Source organism: Aquarana catesbeiana, linkage group LG03 (assembly GCF_042186555.1).
Source record: "Aquarana catesbeiana isolate 2022-GZ linkage group LG03, ASM4218655v1, whole genome shotgun sequence".
Taxonomy (NCBI): Eukaryota; Metazoa; Chordata; class Amphibia; order Anura; family Ranidae; genus Aquarana; species Aquarana catesbeiana.
Window position 1 is genome coordinate 114,486,326 of NC_133326.1, and position 18,058 is coordinate 114,504,383.

General features: G+C 41.3%; 1 protein-coding gene across 1 annotated transcript in view; it reads left to right on the forward strand.

Moving 5' to 3' along the window:
- Nucleotides 1–18,058, forward strand: part of LOC141131584 (nuclear receptor ROR-alpha A) — a 685,522-nt gene that overhangs the window by 420,606 nt on the left and 246,858 nt on the right. The window contains exon 2 of the mRNA XM_073619022.1: nucleotides 7,160–7,189. Coding sequence (XP_073475123.1) covers nucleotides 7,160–7,189 — 30 coding nt within the window. The remainder of the gene's footprint in view (nucleotides 1–7,159; nucleotides 7,190–18,058) is intronic.

Genomic DNA, 18,058 nt, shown 5'->3' on the forward strand with positions numbered 1-18,058 from the left:
GTAACTATAGATCTGTTAGTGTAACTTCTATAGTTGGGAAGATACTGGAGAGTTTAATAAAAGACCACATAGATGAGTTCTTGCTGTAAAAAAATATTTTAAGCAACAGACAGCATGGGTTCATGAAAGACAGAAGTTGTCAAACAAATCTGATTTTCTTTTTATGAAAACCTTGGACAGAGGGGTGGCTGTGAACCTGGATTTTTCTAGACACGTGCAGAGCGAAAAAATTTGTTTTGATTCGTTATTTACATAAATTAGTTTAGTTAAATTTGTTTAATCTGTTTAATTCATTTCAGAATTTGTTTTGTTTATTCGAATCGATTTGAATTCAGATCGATTCGAAAAGTTTTCAAATCAATTTTGAATAGTTTTCCAATTCGAAAAATTTTCCAATTTCCAAAAAATCCATAAAATGTAATAGAAAATAAAGGAATAGAATAGAAAAAAATATGATAGGATAGAAAAGAATATAACAGAAAATAGTAAAACAGAACAAAATAGGATAGAAAATAAAAGAATGGAATAGAATAAAATAGGAAAAGGATAGAATAAAAAAAAGAATAGAATAAAATAGGCAGATTATAAGCATCTTCTGAAATTCAAATAGAATAGAAAAGAATTTAATAAAAAAAACAATAGAATATTCTTTTGAATAGAAAATAATAGAATATAATAGAAAAAAACTGCATAGAAAATAAAATAATAGAATAGAAAAGAGTAGAATAGTATAAACAAATAGAAAAATAATATAATGAAAAAAACAATAGAGTATAATCGAATAGAATAGAAATAAAATAACAATTTGCCAAAATTCAAAAAGAATCAATTCAAATTTGAATAGAATAGAAAAGAATAGGATAGAATAGAAAATAACACTATAGTATAGAAAAAAACAACAGAATAAAATTAATATAACCATCTTCCTATTCTAATCTAATCTATTCTTTTCTATTATATTCAAATTCAAATTGATTCTATTTGAATTTTGGGAAATTGATATATTCTTTCTATTCTATTTGATTCTATTCTATTGTTTTTTTTTTTATTATATTCTTTTTCTATTTGTTTATTTTATTCTTTTCTATTCTATTATTTTATTTTCTATTCTATTTGTTTCTATTCTATTCTATTCTATTCTTTTCTATTAAAATTAAAATGTATTCTATTCAAAATTTGAATTTTGGAAGATGGTTATATTCATTCTATTCTTTGCTATTCTGTTGTTTTTTTCTATACTATTATGTTTTTTTCTATTCTATTCTAATTTTTTCTTTTCTATTCTATTCAAATGGTTATATTCTTTCTATTCTCTTATATTCTTTTTTCTGTTCTATTCTTTTGTATTCTATTTTTTTTTAGGTATTCAAATCCAAATTTATTCTATTTGAAATTCGAATTTCAGAAGATGGTTTTATTCTTTTTATGTTATTCTATTCTATTTCTTTCTATTATATTCTAGTCTGTTATGTTCTTTTACATTCTATTCTATTTTGTTCTGTTTTACTCTATTATATTATATTCTTTTATTTTCTGTTATATTCTTTTCTATAATTTTATTCTATTCTATTTTTTGTTTTTCTATTTTATTTTATTCTCTTTGGAAATTGGAAAACTATTCAAAATTTGAATTTGAATTTGAAAATGATTTGAAAACGATTTGAAAACGATATGAAAACGATTCGAATTTCGTTTTTGTTATTTCGGATTCATTTAAATCCGGTACTATTGTAATTCGGAAATACACCTGAATTTCCAAAAAATGAAAATTCGTCCGAATTTCAATTCAGAACGAGACGAAATGCACATGTCTGGATTTTTTTAAAAGCGTTCAATACAGTTCCCCACACACGGCTAATTTGTAAGGTATAGTCCGCAGACTTGGAAATATCAGTTTGTAAATGGATAGAAAACTGGCTAAAAGACCAAATTCAGAGAGTAGTGGTTAAAGACTCTTAAATGCAACAAAGGATTTTTGTTTGTTAATGACTCTTACTCTGAATGGTCTAAGGTTATCAGTGGTGTACCCCCAGGTTCAGTGTTGGGACCCTTACTTTTTAATATCCTAATAAATGATATTGGGTCTGAGATTAAAAGTACCATCTCAGTCTTTGCAGATGACACCAAGCTATGCAGTGGAATAACGTCCTTACAGGATGTCTCCAATTTACAAGCCAACCTCAATGCACTGTCTAATTGGGCAACTGTGTGGCAAATGAGGTTTAATGTTGTTAAATGTAAAGTTATGCACTTGGGGGCTAAGAATATGCATGCAACATACATACTAGGGGGAGTACAACTGGGGAATCAATGGTGGAGAAGGTTCTGGGTGTTCTGGTAGATCATACACTTAATAGCATGCAATGCCAAGCTGAGGTTTCCAAAGCGAGCAAAGTCCTTTCTTGTTTTAAGAGAGGTATGGACTCCAGAGAGAGAGATATATCATTTTGCCCCTGTAGAAATCATTAGTAAGACCTCAACTACAATTTGCAGTTTAGTTTTGGGCACCAGTTCTCAAAAAGGATATCGGGGAACTGGAGATAGTGCAGAGAAGGGCAACCAAACTGATAAGAGGCATGAAGGAGCTCAGCTATGAGGAAACATTAGAGGAACTGAATCTATTCCCTCTTGAGAAGAGGAGATTAAGGGGGGATATGATCAACATGTACAAATGTATAAGTGGTCCATATCGTGAACTTGGTGTTGAGTTATTCACTGTAAGGTCATCACAGAGGACAAGAGGGCATTTTATGCCTAGAGGAAAAGAGATTTCATCTCCAAATAGGGAAAGGTTTCTGCACAGTAAGCTGTGAAAATTTGGAATAGACTCCCTCCAGAGGTGGTTCTGGCCAGCTCAGTAGATTGCTTTAAGAAAGGCCTGGATTCTTTCCTAAATGTATATAATATAATTGGGTACTGACACCTAATGGTAAAGTTGATCCAGGGAAAATCTGATTGCCTCTTGGGGGATCAGGAAGGAATTTTTTCCCCTGCTGTAACAAATTGGATCATGCTTTTCTGGGGTTTTTTCGCCTTCCTCTGGATCAACTGTGGGTATAGGATAGTGTATATGGGATTGTATGATATTATTATTTATTTATTTATTTATTTGATTTTATGGTTGAACTAGATGGACTTTTTTCAACCTGACTACCTATGTAACTATGTGATTTTAACCTTTCCATAAAACGCACATGCACTATTTTCTTAATACAGTGCACTACACCACACAGATATTTCACATCTGTGCATTCTGGTGCTTTACAATGCAAGTGTGTTGTGCCACGCTGCCAAGGTACTGTCATGTGCCATTGAATCTGAATGACACTGCACCACTGCATTGTGGTAAAATGTGTGTTTTACTGTCCATTACTGCAACCCTAGACTAAACTAGAGTTTAACCATTGCAATGTGGAAGGATTCACAGTTGGGTTTAATTATACATTACATGATCGCAAAACCTTTTTTTATCCTCCTAACAGACAGTTCCTTCAGATTTAATAAATGAGTTCCCAGTACAAGATTTTTTTTTGTTTCCTACAGCCTTCCATATATTTGAATTTAACTCCTTCAGATTCGCGTTATACCTGAATGACGGCTACAACGTGGACCTACTTTGCCGGGAGGCCCTCAATAGACGTCCTCCCCTTTGCACAATCCATGCGCGCCCCCTGCAGGGCGCGCTCTGTGATCATCGAGTCAATGAGACTCGGGTGATCACAGATCGGAGTAAGGGGTCGATTCATACCTTATGACAATGACAGCTGATCACGTGATGTAAACGGAAGATCGGTAATCGGGTCTTTTTTCTCCTCGCGCTGACAGTGTGAGGAGAAAAAAAGTCGATCACCAGCTTCTGTGCAAGAGACATCGTCCCCGAAGAGGAAGCAGTTAAACCGCCTCATCTGTGCCAACCAGTACCGCCTGCCAGTGCCACCTGCCAGTGCCCACAGTGCCACAAATCAGTGCCCACCAGTGCATTACGGTGCCAACAATCAGTGCCACCTATCAATGCCCACGAGTGCCACCTATCAATGCCCACCAGTGGTGCCAATCAGTGCCTCATCAGTGCCACCTAGCAGTGCTGCCTATCAGTGTCACCTACCAGTGCCGATCAGTGCCCATCATTGCCACCTATCAGTGCCCATCACTGCCACCTATCAGTCCCACCTATTAGTGCCCTTCAGTGCCACCTATCAATGGCCTTCAGTGCCACCCACCAGTGCCACCTCATCAGTGCCCACCAGTGTCGCCTATTAGTGCCCATCAGTACCACCTTATCAATGCCCATCAATGCAGCCTATCGGTGCCCATCAGTGCAGCCTATCAGTGCCCATCACTGCAGCCTCATCAACGTACATCTATGAAGGAGAAAAATTACCTGTTTGCAAAATTTATTACCAAAATATAAAACGGTTTTGTATTTAACAAATACTAAAAAACCCAGAGGTGATCAAACACCACCAAAAGAAAGCTCTATTTGTGGGAAAAGAATGATAAATATTTAATTTGGGTACAGTATTGTATGACCGCGCAATTGTCATTCAAAGAGTGACAGCGCTAAAAGCTGAAAATTAGTCTGGGAAGGAGGGGCGTTTAGGTGCCCAGTAAGCAAGTGGTTAAAGTGGATGTAAACCCAATGTCATCCTTTCTAAACTACTGCCATAGGGGTTATCTATAAAGATATACATGCCTCCTGCATGTATCTTTACCTGTCAAATGTCTCCCCTCTGTCTGTTATGAGACCAGAAAAACTGCAGATTCTGTGGGTGGGTCTGTTGTCTGGAGCTCGGTGGGTGGAGTTGTGATGTCAGTAGACTCCCCGCCCACCTCTACACTCCCCTTGTCAATATGCATTTTTCTCCTGTGTAGTTCTTACACTGAACTTCTGCTATGATCTCTAACATCCAGTGAAAAGACAGGAAAGTAACCACATGACTTCAGCATGCCAAATCATGCTGAGGGGTGGAACAGCCAATCCTTGCAGAGCTGCTGAAGAAAGGAGTGGGGGAGGGAATTAAAAAATAATGCCTGTGTCTTAGGCTAGTGCACAAGATATGTAAATCACCTGTCACTCACAGCAAGGGGTAGGATTTGACAAAGTTTTTCTCTGTTTGTCAAGATTTATCTCACTAAACAATAAAGGAGGATTGCTCAGAGCTGGATTAAGACTGGGCTCAAATGATAGGAAATCTTATACTCTACATTATGACATAAAAAAAAAAATAAAAATTCGGGTTTACATCCACTTTAAATTACTCGTAATATCTGTTAAAAAGCTAAGCTAAGTAAACCCTGTGTGCCAATTGTATATTGAATATTTTAGTAAGTTCCTTAGGTATGTACATAAATCAATAGAAATATTTGTGATAATGTAGGAAACATCCTGAGAAAAACCAATGATATCCTCCTCCTGAAAATACTAGCTGTCTGGCTCTCTGTCCATAGTACTGGATAAGTCATTGACCTGGGACGGATAGGCACCACAGCCAAACCTACCAGGATCTTCCTTTCTGTTTTACAGCCAAGATGTTGGTTTGTAAACAGAATCCCTTTCACTGTAACTGCTTGATACAGTAAAACTATGTAATCCTTTTGTTTATTTAGTTTCAATCAAACAGCTGTAGATCACAGACTTGTTCCATGATCTGCCCATAAATCCATTTATCTTTAGAAAAAAAAAAAAGATTTTTTTTTTTACAGTTGTATGCAAGCATTTTGACTGAACGCCATTATGAAGATTTGTACAATATACTGTACAGAGTTGTAATAGTATTTTGACCAGTTAGAAGATAAAACCTGTGTAGCAGACATGTCCCCTCCCAAGGGCCCTCTTTTGTCGTTTGGACAATCTAGTGATGTCAAGGGGCCTTCCTCCTTCTCTCTGGTGGCCGCTGTGGATGTTTACTGCAACACAAAATTATATTGATATAATGAGTGATGTTCTGTGCTGCAGCACTGTTAGCCCAGGGGGTGGGCCCATGACAATCAGAAATGAGTTGGATGAGTTTGGTCATCATTCAGTTCAAAAGACTGGAGACATCTAGTGGTGGAAAACAATAACTGCAGGTGACAGCTTTGGATTAAACGTTAGTATTGCAGTAAAAGCTTATTTTTACATGTTCTGAACAATGGATCTTTTTAAACTAGACTTCTGCATTAAAGTGGTTGTAAACCCCATTCATGAAATCTGACCTGGACACATATATCTATAGTGTTTACTTATCTTTCTCCAAAGCTCTATGTGCCGTGTCTTTCTGCTGCTCCATTCCTCTGTTATCAGCATGATAACTTCTGACAAGCTCTCCGACACAGGAGATAAAAGCAGCTGCAAATTTGTGTGGGGAAGGAACTTAGAGGTAGATAAGCAAAGAGCTTGTCTATACAGAGTACAGCTCTGCAAGTTTCTTCGTTCCCCTGCCTATGTGGAGGGGGGGTGTATCTTTCCTCCAATCAGCTCTCACACAGTGTAAGCCCAGACTCTGCACCCACTGCTGAATGAGAATTAAAGATTTGTAATATGTGTGTACTTTCTAAAGAATGTAGAAAGGGAAAGACAGCAGATATGCATGTAAAACTTGTGTAGGGAGATTTGTTTCATCTCTGTGTATCATCTGAGGCTGTTCATTTCACTGGGTATAGGATAGGGTTTACATCTACTTTAATCGTTTAAATTTAACTGGCTTCCAAGCATCTTTCTGAAACACTTATGCCCCGTACACACGGTCGGATTTTCCGACGGAAAATGTGTGATAGGACCTTCTTGTTGGAAATTCCGACCGTGTGTAGGATCCATCACACATTTTCCGTCTGAATTTCCGACACACAAAGTTTGAGAGCTTGCTATAAAATATTCTGACAACAAAATCCGTTGTTGGAAATTCCGATCGTGTGTACACAAATCCGACGCACAAAGTGCCACGCATGCTCAGAATAAATTAAGAGACAAAAGCTATTGGCTACTGCCCCATTTATAGTCCCGACGTACGTGTTTTATGTCACCGCGTCATGGAAAAAATCCATGTATTTTGTTGTCGGAATTTCCGATCAATGTCCGACCATGTGTACAGGGCATTATAATGGTACATTGCACAACAGTCAATACGTTTGAACACTTGAGAGTTTTTTTGAATAAACATTTCCATTTCTTTACTCCTAGGTCTGTCCATAACCAAGAAGACACACACATGTAAGTAGCAATGGCAAACTCATGGGATGAAGGCAAAACTGTATGTGGATGGGTGGCTGTACACAACTGCTATGGTTTTAAAAAATAAAAGTTTACTTAAGTGTATGCCAACTGTAGGTTATAGCAGTTTGACTGGAGTTCAGCTTGGCAATGGGAATTTACTTTGTTTTGGTCTGTGTAGTTTAACATCTATTGGTCTATATATCTGTATAAAATGATCTTCAACTCAGTTTCATATAGTTACCCTAACAATGATCTTCTTATATGCGCTCCATTTTGGTCTGCTAAATATATTATTGAAAGTGTTTTGTTGTTTATGATCAATAAGTACAAAAAATACCTGTTGATTTTGCTAGAAATCTAATGAGCCAATAACTTCCTGTGCTCTCTGCCTGTGTACAAGGAGGGCTTATAAAGATGAGTAATGGAGAGGAGATGAGGCAAGGTCTGTGTTCTTTGCATTCCATCAGAAATGAAGTAGGCAGGGCTGACACCACATGCTTTGGAATTCAGAGTTTAAAATACACTTTGTTTTCATGTGAAAGAGGGAGATCGGAGCGTGTTATATTTTTGGCACATCGGCAGTAGGGATGAGTCGAACACCCACCAGTTCTCACCAGAACATGAAAACAGGCAAAAAGTTTGAGTGAACGTGCGAACCCTATTAAAGTCTATGGGACACGAAAATGAAAAATCAAAAGTGCTAATTTTAAAGGCTTATATGCAAGTTATTTACATAAAAAGTGTATGGGGACCTGGGCACTGCCCTAGGGGACATGTATCAATGCAAAAAAAACTTAATAATGCTTAAAGTGAAACAATAAAAATGAAATTTTCCTTTAAATATCGTGCCTGGGGGGTCCCCTTAGTCTGCCTGTAAAGTGGCGCATCTGTGTGATGTGTAGAACAGTGCCACAGCAAAATGACATTTCTAAAAATGAAAAATCAAGGAAAAAAATTGGCGTGCCCCAGTGTACATACAAACTGCCGATTAGGGATGGACCCGATGTTCGAGTCAAACTTACATTTGATTCGAACATCGGGCCATTCTTAATCGGCAGTTGTTTTTAGACAGTTATTTGCAGCATGTTTAAAGAGATAAAACAAGAAGACAAGAAGAAATGTGCATGTATTGCAGAGATGCATTTATTTTGCCTTGACATACACTTTACCCAGAAATGATGAATATGAATAAAAGGCACAGTCTGTTTCCATGATCCATTTAGTATCACTGTCCATTGCCTTTAGGTCCACCTTGCCTTCCAGCTGTCACTGTCCATGAGTGTTAAGACTAGTATACACGATGAGAAAATCTGACGAAAAATACCGTTTTCGGAACGTTTGTCTGATAATCTGATCATTAGTACGCTTTGAGAGCCAATCACGACAGTTCATGTGAAAATATCTGAAGGGACAAGCATGAAAATTTTTCTCGTACAATACCAAAATTAACGATCTTTGTGTAATTAGTATGGTATTTGTACGAAAAAATCTGGTGTTGTGTTCTGATGTACGAGGATTTTCGTAACTTCAGTAACCTATTGGTTTTCGTTTATGAGAACAGCATGCAAAAAAAAAAAAAACGGACGATCATTTGTCTGATATTCTTATCGTGTGTATGGAGCTTTACCATTTGCTCTTTTTTTAACCCTCCTTCAAAGTCTATCTAAAGCCAAAACTTTTTTGTGTTTCAGATAGAGTTTAATTGTTGTCTGTGTCCATGCTTGGACTATCCACCATCTCAATTTGTCCTAATGACCATTGTTGGGACCGAAAGGAAAATCCAAGGTTTTGACTTGTCACTGGAACAGAAATAGAGAGGAAATGTTCCAGGATGCTTCTGTCAACTGTCTAAGAGGGGTTGCCCTTGCTTCAGACAGATATTATCTCACTTCCAGATGTGTCTGCAGGACAGGTAGTTAAGAGATGTCTCCCCACTAGGGCACAGATGGCACAAAAAGAGACAGGAGGTTTATTAATGATCTACTCCAGGGGTAGCCAACCTTTTGAGCACAGTGTGCCGAAAAATGTTTTCAAAGAAATTGAGCGTGCCGATTTTATAACAAAAAAATGTCAACTTCACACTCTCAATCACGAATAGGATTTTTTATAAAATAAATGCTGTAAATTACTTTAGTAGTGAGAGATTAAAGGGACACTAAAAGTTAGGGTTTTTTTTTTTTAAATAACAAACATATCATACTTACCTCCACTGTGCATCTCGTTTGGCACAGAGTGGCCCCGAACCTGCTCTTCTGGGGTCCCTCAGCAGCTCTCTCGGCTCCTCCCCGCATCAAACAACCCCCTGGGAGAAGCGCTCTCCCGGGGAGTTACCTCCCACTCGTACTCCCGAGTCCAGCATTCGGCATCCATGGACGCCGAATGCAGGACTCGGCCCCGCCCCCCAGCAGGCACGTCATTGGATTTGATTGACAGCAGCTGGAGCCAATGGACTGCACTGCTATCAATCTATCCAATCAAGAGCCGAGAACCCCCTGCAGAGAGAGAGCGCATCCCCATGGGACAAGTTCGAGGGTTCAGGTAAATAAAACGAGGGAACCAGCCACGGACAGGTGTTTTTTCATCTTAATGCATAGGATGCATTAAGGTGAAAAAACACAAACCTTTAGTGTCCCTTTAACATCCTGCACTCTCACGCCTCAGATCAGCCCCGATTCCTGCAACTCTACACCTCAGATCAGCCCCAATTTATGCACCTTCACACCTCAGATCACTGTCCCCCCTGCAAATCTGTCCCACCACTGTACCCCCTGCACATCTGTCCCACCACTGTACTCCCCTGCTCATCTGCCTCACCACTGTAACCCCCTGCTCATTTGCCCCACCAATGTACCCCCTTTCTCATCTGCCCCACCACTGTAACCCCCTGCACATCTGCCCCACTTCTCTACCCCCACTGCTCTTCTGTCCCACCACTGTACCACCCTGCTCTTCTGTCCCTTCTGTCCCACCACTGTACCACCCTGCTCTTCTGACCCACCACTGTATCCCCCTGCTCATCTGCCCCACCAATGTTCCCCCTTTCTCATCTGCCCCACCACTGTACCTCCCTGCACATCTGCTCCACCGCCGCACCCCCTTCTTCTCATCTGTCCTAACACTGAACTTATCTGCTCATCTGCCCGACCACTGTAACCCACTTTCTTATCTGCCCACCACTGTACCTCCTGCACATCTGTCCCACCACTGTACCCCCTGCTCTTCTGCCCCACCACTGTAACCCCCTGCTCATGTGTTCCACCGATATACCTCCTTTCTCCTCTGCACCCCTCTGCACATCTGCCCCACCACTGTACCTCCCAGCACATCTGCTCCACTGCCGTATCCCCATGCTCTTCTGTCTCACTACTGAATCAAATTCTTATCTGTCCTAATACTGAACCCATCTGCTCATCTGCTCGCCACTGTAACCTGCTTTCTCATCTGTCCCACCAATGTAGCTCCTGCACATCTGTCTCACCTCTGTACCCTCTTGCTCTTCTGCTCCACCTCTGTTCCCCCTGCTCTCGTGCCCCACCACTGTAACCCCTGCTCATCTGTCCCACCAATACACCTCCTTTCACATCTGCCCCACTGTCCTATCCCCCTGCTTTTCTGTCCCACCGCTGAACCCCCTTCTCATCTGTCCCAACACTGAACCCCCCTGCTCATCTGGCCCAACATTGAACCCCCCCCGCTCATCTGGCCCAACACTGAACCCCCCTGCTCATCTGCCCAACACTGAACCCCCCCTGCGCATCTGGCCCAACACTGAACCCCCCTGCTCATCTGGCCCAAGACTGAACCCCCCCTGCTTATCTGCCCCAACACTGAACCGCCTGCTCATCTGCCCCAACACTGAACCCACCCTACTTATCTGCCCCAGCACTGAACCCCCCTGCTCATCTGCCCCAACACTGAACCCCCCTGCTCATCTGCCCCAACACTTTACCCCCCTGCTCTTCTGTCCCACTGCTGAACCCCCTTCTCATCTCTTCCACCACTGTACCTCCCTGCTCATCTGTCCCACCTCTGAACCCCCCTGCTTATTTTCCCCACCGCTGTACCCTCTTCTCATCTATGATATGCGTGATATGCAGAGTGATGAAAGGATGCAGAGATGAGACGCATCTACCTGCCTGGGAAAACACTCATCCTGCTGATCCACCTTTGTATCCAGCCCATGTGCTTGTATGTGATGTATGAGGTGTATGTAATGTATGTGATGTCACATACAAGCATCTGGAATGGATGCGCAATAATGAGCTCAGGTCAGGGGCATTTTCTGAAAGCAGTGGGCCTGTGTACAGGATCATAAATTGGGCCCCCCGCAGCTGAGAAAAAGTGCGGCGCTCTGCGCCACAGGAAATTTGGGTGTGATTTTCATTGCGTTGAATACTCAACAGTAATTCCACAAACTGTAACCTGATTGTGCTTTTCTCAATCACAGTGAAATTCCTTCTTTCTGAGATTGGTAGTGGCAACCAAGAGAGTCGTTTTCCCCCAGATGGTGGAACGGGCTAGCAGGACTATGATTGGCTTTAGCAGTGGCCAATGACAGTCTTCCTCCTCCAGGAAACAGGGATCGCCCCTCCCTAGCAGAACTGCACCCAATCTCTTCCACATCAGAAAAGCTGATGATCAGCTACAGCAAAGCTAGAGAACCAAACAATGTTTCCCATCTTTTACAATGTGTGGGGAGTGCCTCCCCCTCAGTGCAGGTGCAGCGTGGGGAACTCTGAAATTAGAATGCATTAGTGTCTCACTGACACTTCCCTGCACTGCTCTGCTGATGGGAAGGGAGTCGAGTGCCGAAAAAAGAGGCTTTGTGTGCCGCCTACCCCTGATCTACTCTACACTTTCAAAGTCCAATGGTCTCTATGGAAAAACCTCTACTGTTATTTTTAGCAACATTTATACTATGGTTAATATGCTATTTTCAAAATGGTTTCAGTCATCTTTACATTTTCAGTCTCTGCTGCTAAATTAACAGTAATCTGCACATGTGACCTAAAATATAGGTTTTATAAGATTTGTAAAGGTCTATACACTGTAATGAACATACTTGGTCAAAATGAATATGCGGGTCCAATAGTGGGGTCATTTACAACCGTTTAGTTTACATTTTTAATAGAGGTTTGAAAATTTAAAACAACAATGTCGTGTTTTCCCGATAAAACACATTTTTTGCAAAACAGATATGAAAATCTCCTTTTTGGTTGAGTCTATACAACAGGCCAGTCTGAGCTGCTCGTCACACTTCATTAGACCCTGAACAAAGAGTACAAAAGGGTCATTTCAGTACGACGCAGGAATTACTTTCCCTCATATTCATTTTTTTTCATGTAAATGTTCAATTTCCACTTTTAAATATTGTAGAAGTGTGGAATTAGTATTTTCACATGAAATTGAGCTTTAACTATTAGCAGCCTTATAAAACTTCCTACTTTACATAGACTTTATAAACATTTTATAATTTCCATTAGACAGCAGCTAGTGATAACCTGTTTGATAATCTTTCTGAATTGACCTCATTTATTTCCAACAACTCCTCTACATACTGTTTGCTCTTCCTGCTATGGAGGAGCAATTAATAAAGGATTTTCCTATACATCTTCACTACATGATCTATTTTCATTTTTAAGAGTTTAGTCACCTAGTCTGCAAACTTTTCAGTAAGATCCCTTTCACACTGAGGCAGTTTTCAGGCATTTTAGCGCTAGAAATATCGCCTGTAAAGCGGCCCCAGTGTGAAACGGGTCTTAGGCATCATTTCTTCATTTGGAATCTTTATAAAGCAGTGAATGTGGCATTTACCAAAAATTCACAAGTAGTTATTAATTTCTTATAATGTAACGGAGATCTTCCCTTCTCAACTCCACTACACAAATTCCATTAAAAAAAAAGAAAAAAAAAGTGATAAGAGTTCTGTCCCACCCCCCTAGCCTAGGTGAATGACGTGCACTGTGCTCCCTGTGCCCTGATAGGATAGGCAAGTCACATATCCCAGGAGGCATAGTCTTTCATTCACAAAAGGAGTAGGGGGCAGGCCTAGTGATGCGGCATTGGGAGGCCCGCTGACTGGACCCAAAAAAGCTGGCAGGCTTCTGATGATGTCACAGGAGGACATGACAGTGCAGGGCCCGAGCAGTGACAAAAGAGAAGAAGATCTCAGCAGAACAAGGCTGAATTCCCTAGGTGGGTGAGTAGCTGATCTGTGCAGAACCTGCAACCTGGTAAGCAGGGGTGATAAAAATGGGGGGGTGAGGATTAAGATCCGCTTGAAAACACTTGCACCAAGAATATTTACCTGCAGTGAATATCTGGAGAATGATACATTCACTTTTTTTCTATGTATATTAGACTGTACATGAACATTAGTATTATTATTTTTTTGTTTGGAGATGCCTCTGTGGGTTGCATTCACAAAGTGGTATCTTACCGCATCCGAGTATGCGGTAAAATACCGCACAACGTTTTTCCAAAGTTTTTTGGCAATCACTAAAAACACTACTAAAATACAACATGTTATTTTATGAAGTCATGCAGTATTTTAGTAGTGAAAGCCCGCAGTAATTTACCACCAGCGGTTGCCGACATCTTTAACACAGGCTGTAAATAGCTGGTTGTTAGGGAGCGGCCGACAGCATCCTTAAAGTGGGGTTCCACCCAAAAAAACAAAACTACATGAAAAATCCTAAAAAAAAATACAAAAAAAATGTGGATATTTTTTTTTTTTACTTACCTCTAAATGCCTGTTGCTAGGGGGTCCCTCGTAGTCTGCCTCTTCCAGTGCCTGGGCTGGTGACATCACTTCGGCACAGGAAGGGCTTGGCTCTGCTCCCTCCCTCCTGTCAATCATCTGGGACCCATTACAGATCCCAGGTGACTGAGCGGCCAATCACGGCACACAGCGCTGCTTGCGCATGCGCAGTGGGTGCCAGGCTGTGAAGCCACAGCCCGGCACCCACAGTTGCAATGCCGGCGCCGCTGAACGCAGGGGGAGACGAGCGGGGCTTCGATCCCCCGCATCGCTGGACCCTGGGACAGGTAAGTGTCCAATTAAAAGTCAGCAGCTGCAGTATTTGTAGCTGTGACTTTTAATTTTTTTTTTTTTTTGACTGGAACTCCTCTGTGGGTCTGTGGGTGGGGGGGCTTATCAAATTCTGAAAGCCCACTTTAACAAGGGGCCCCAAGATCCCAGCCTCCACCCCTATGTGAATAAGTATGGGGTACATAGTACCCCTTCTCATTCACCAAAAAAAAGTGTAGTGTAACAAAAAGATAGTAGGCAGTTTTTGACTAGTCCTTTTTTTTTTAAATCAATCATGATGCCCGACGCCACAACCCAAAAAAAGACGATATGCACCCAACGAAGGCTCCTGCTGCCAACTCCGGCATCTGACAGTTCTTAAAAAACAAAGAAGCAGTGCCACCTGTTGAAGTCACCAGGTGGCACCACCAACTTGTTACATCACTGACCGGGGCATGCTGGGTCAGTGATGTCACAAGGGGGCAGTGCCACACCATAATCATTCAAATGGGGGGGGCAGAATCTAGGGGGCCCCTTGTTAAAGGGGGCTTCCAGATTCTGATAGGCCCCCTGCTCACAGACCCCCACAACCACTGGCCAGGGTTGTGGGGAAGAGGCCAGGGTTGTGGGGGGGGGGGAACCATAAGGGTCTGGTAATAATTTTAAAAAATCCATACCAAAACCAAAGGCTTGGTTTTAATTGTAAGGGGAACCCACGCTGTATATTTTTTTCTTAACTTTTTATTGCCGGCATTTTTTTTTTTTTTTTTTACATTCAGCTGTCACCGAGGAAGCCCCGACAGCTGATGACTTATCGGTTGTTAAGGACATGGCCGCTCCTTAACAAGCATGGTGTTTACTGGTTGTTAAGGATGCTGGCGGTTCCTTAAAAATTTATTCTGGGGCCACTGCTTATTTACTGCATGCATTTTTATTTCCTTTTGTGAATTGATTTTCACTCCTGTTTTATGTGGTAAATACCGCATAAAGCAACAATGAATTGACATTTTCAGGATCACATGTGGATCTTTTTGAAAACACCTAAATACAGCATGCAATCTGGTTCTGTAAATGGAGCCCTGTATCACCTGTGAATAAACGTTTTCGTGTATTTAAATACTTTATTTTAAGACAGACAGTACTTCTTTTTAGCTGATAATAAACTAGTGTGTGTGTGTGTGTGTATACTTGCCAACTCATTGGCAAACCCTGCAATTTGGCATCTATGTGTGTGAAAGAGTAGATAGATAGATAGATAGATAGATAGATAGATAGATAGATAGATAGATAGATAGATAGATAGATAGATAGATAGATAGATAGATGATGTAGCACCCTCTACCATAACGTAGGTGCTAGAATAGGATTTTTCTGGGTGTAAGATATCAGTGTAGGCAAATTTAGACAGGCCTGTGATTTAGATTAGGCCTGTTTGTTTTGATTTGAGATTGGGAGTGTTTAGTGTGGTGCTGGGTGTGACCACCTGCGCTTTGACTCAGAGGCACCTCCCCTGCTTTCAGGAAGATTGTTCTGGAACAGAGGTTGGACCTGAGGTTTGAGTGGCAGGCAGCTCATGTGAGGAGCTCTGACCAATTACCATTCGGTATTGGCAAGGGGCAGGCCTCCCATATAAGCTGGGGTCACATGCTGCCGAGGGAGTTCTGAAGGAGCAGGAAAAGGAGAATGGAGCTTTAGGTAGCTGCCGCAGGGCGTCCCGGGGGGGGGGGGGGGCGCCGAGCGCGGAGGAGGGATGGAGGAGCTGCTAGGATGTATTCCTGGATAAAGATCTTCACCATGGAGTTGGTGTCAAGTTGCTGTGACTGGGGAACACAGGACTTGCACACAGGAGAAGATCGTCTTACTGGAAGTGAAGCAACAGTCATTTTTAAAAACACAAATGTAATGATTTGTGGCAGTAATATACATTTTGTAACATTCATTTTTTGCAAAAGCTGTTTTTCCTTGACTAGGTAAAGTACATGAATAGCCAAAACCTTTAGACCCTCTGTCAAGTTTTTATTGAAGTCTTTGTCACTACTGGGGAGATTCATGATCATTTCTGAGGGTGATTTGCGCTATGGACAGGAATCAGTGTGTGTATGTAGCTGCTGCCTCCACTAAGACAACCATACCTCCCACCTTTTGAGATGGGAATGAGGGACATCTATTAGAACATGTACAGTATGTAGGCATAGGACACCACCCCCGCCAGAGAAATATGAAAACACTGCGCTCTAATAGCAAAAATAAAATATATGTGAGCCAGCAGCTGCATACATTGTGACAAACAATAACTGGTAAATGGAAAAAAAATGCAGCGCTAAGAAGTAATAGGAAGTTAGGGTGTAGTGAAACAATTAAATAAGAGATGCTGTACTGAACAGTAAAGCATATGTGCAAAAACCATAAGTGAAATGAAATGAACAAACACAGTATAAAGTGTCCACATATGGTAAATGGATGATTCCAAACTCAAATTATTAAGAGGAACTGGTATGGACCAAAAAATGATGTGAAATTAGAAAATAAAGTCAATGGTGCACGGTGTGGATCTGTGACTGAGTCAACAACGGGGTACAGAACTTCCGTAGCTGTAAACCAACATCTCAATATGGGGCATCAGAATGAAAACATCAGGAAGTAAGATAAGATGGGTACTCTTACCAGATGACGTGGACTCCACTGTCATATGACATGGAGTCAATGGTGCATGGAGCCAAGCCTAGGCTGGAAAACGATATCCGGAACGGTGGAACCTCTGTCTCACTTCTCGACTTCTCTGGTGGGGTGAAGAAACATCAGGAAGGGCCGCCAACTGGATATCAGCCAATAGACCTCAAGGATGTGTTCCAAGGAGAAGCCGGGGACAGATTTGATCCAGACCCCGTGATGGAAGTAGAGCTACTGGAAGGCAGTTTCTTGCATCGGGATAATATGCAAATAAAAAATAAAAAGCTTCTGCATAGTGCAGGTAAACCAGGGATTTTTATTTCTAAAAATACCATACAAAAAATGGATAAAAGTGATCACAATTAAAATAAAATCTAAGCAGCGTAAGGAAGGGGAGATCGACCGACGCGTTTCGACCAAGGGGGTCTTCAACAGGGGCATGAGCTAAAGCTTAGCTCATGCCCCTGTTGAAGACCCCCTTGGTCGAAACGCGTCGGTCGATCTCCCCTTCCTTACGCTGCTTAGATTTTATTTTAATTGTGATCACTTTTATCCATTTTTTGTATGGTATTTTTAGAAATAAAAATCCCTGGTTTACCTGCACTATGCAGAAGCTTTTTATTTTTTATTTGCATATTATCCCGATGCAAGAAACTGCCTTCCAGTAGCTCTACTTCCATCACGGGGTCTGGATCAAATCTGTCCCCGGCTTCTCCTTGGAACACATCCTTGAGGTCTATTGGCTGATATCCAGTTGGCGGCCCTTCCTGATGTTTCTTCACCCCACCAGAGAAGTCGAGAAGTGAGACAGAGGTTCCACCCTTCCGGATATCGTTTTCCAGCCTAGGTTTGGCTCCATGCACCATTGACTCCATGTCATATGACAGTGGAGTCCACGTCATCTGGTAAGAGTACCCATCTTATCTTACTTCCTGATGTTTTCATTCTGATGCCCCATATCGAGATGTTGGTTTACAGCTACGGAAGTTCTGTACCCCGTTGTTGACTCAGTCACAGATCCACACCGTGCACCATTGACTTTATTTTCTAGTTTCACATCATTTTTTGGTCCATACCAGTTCCTCTTAATAATTTGAGTTTGGAATCATCCATTTACCATATGTGGACACTTTATACTGTGTTTGTTCATTTCATTTCACTTATGG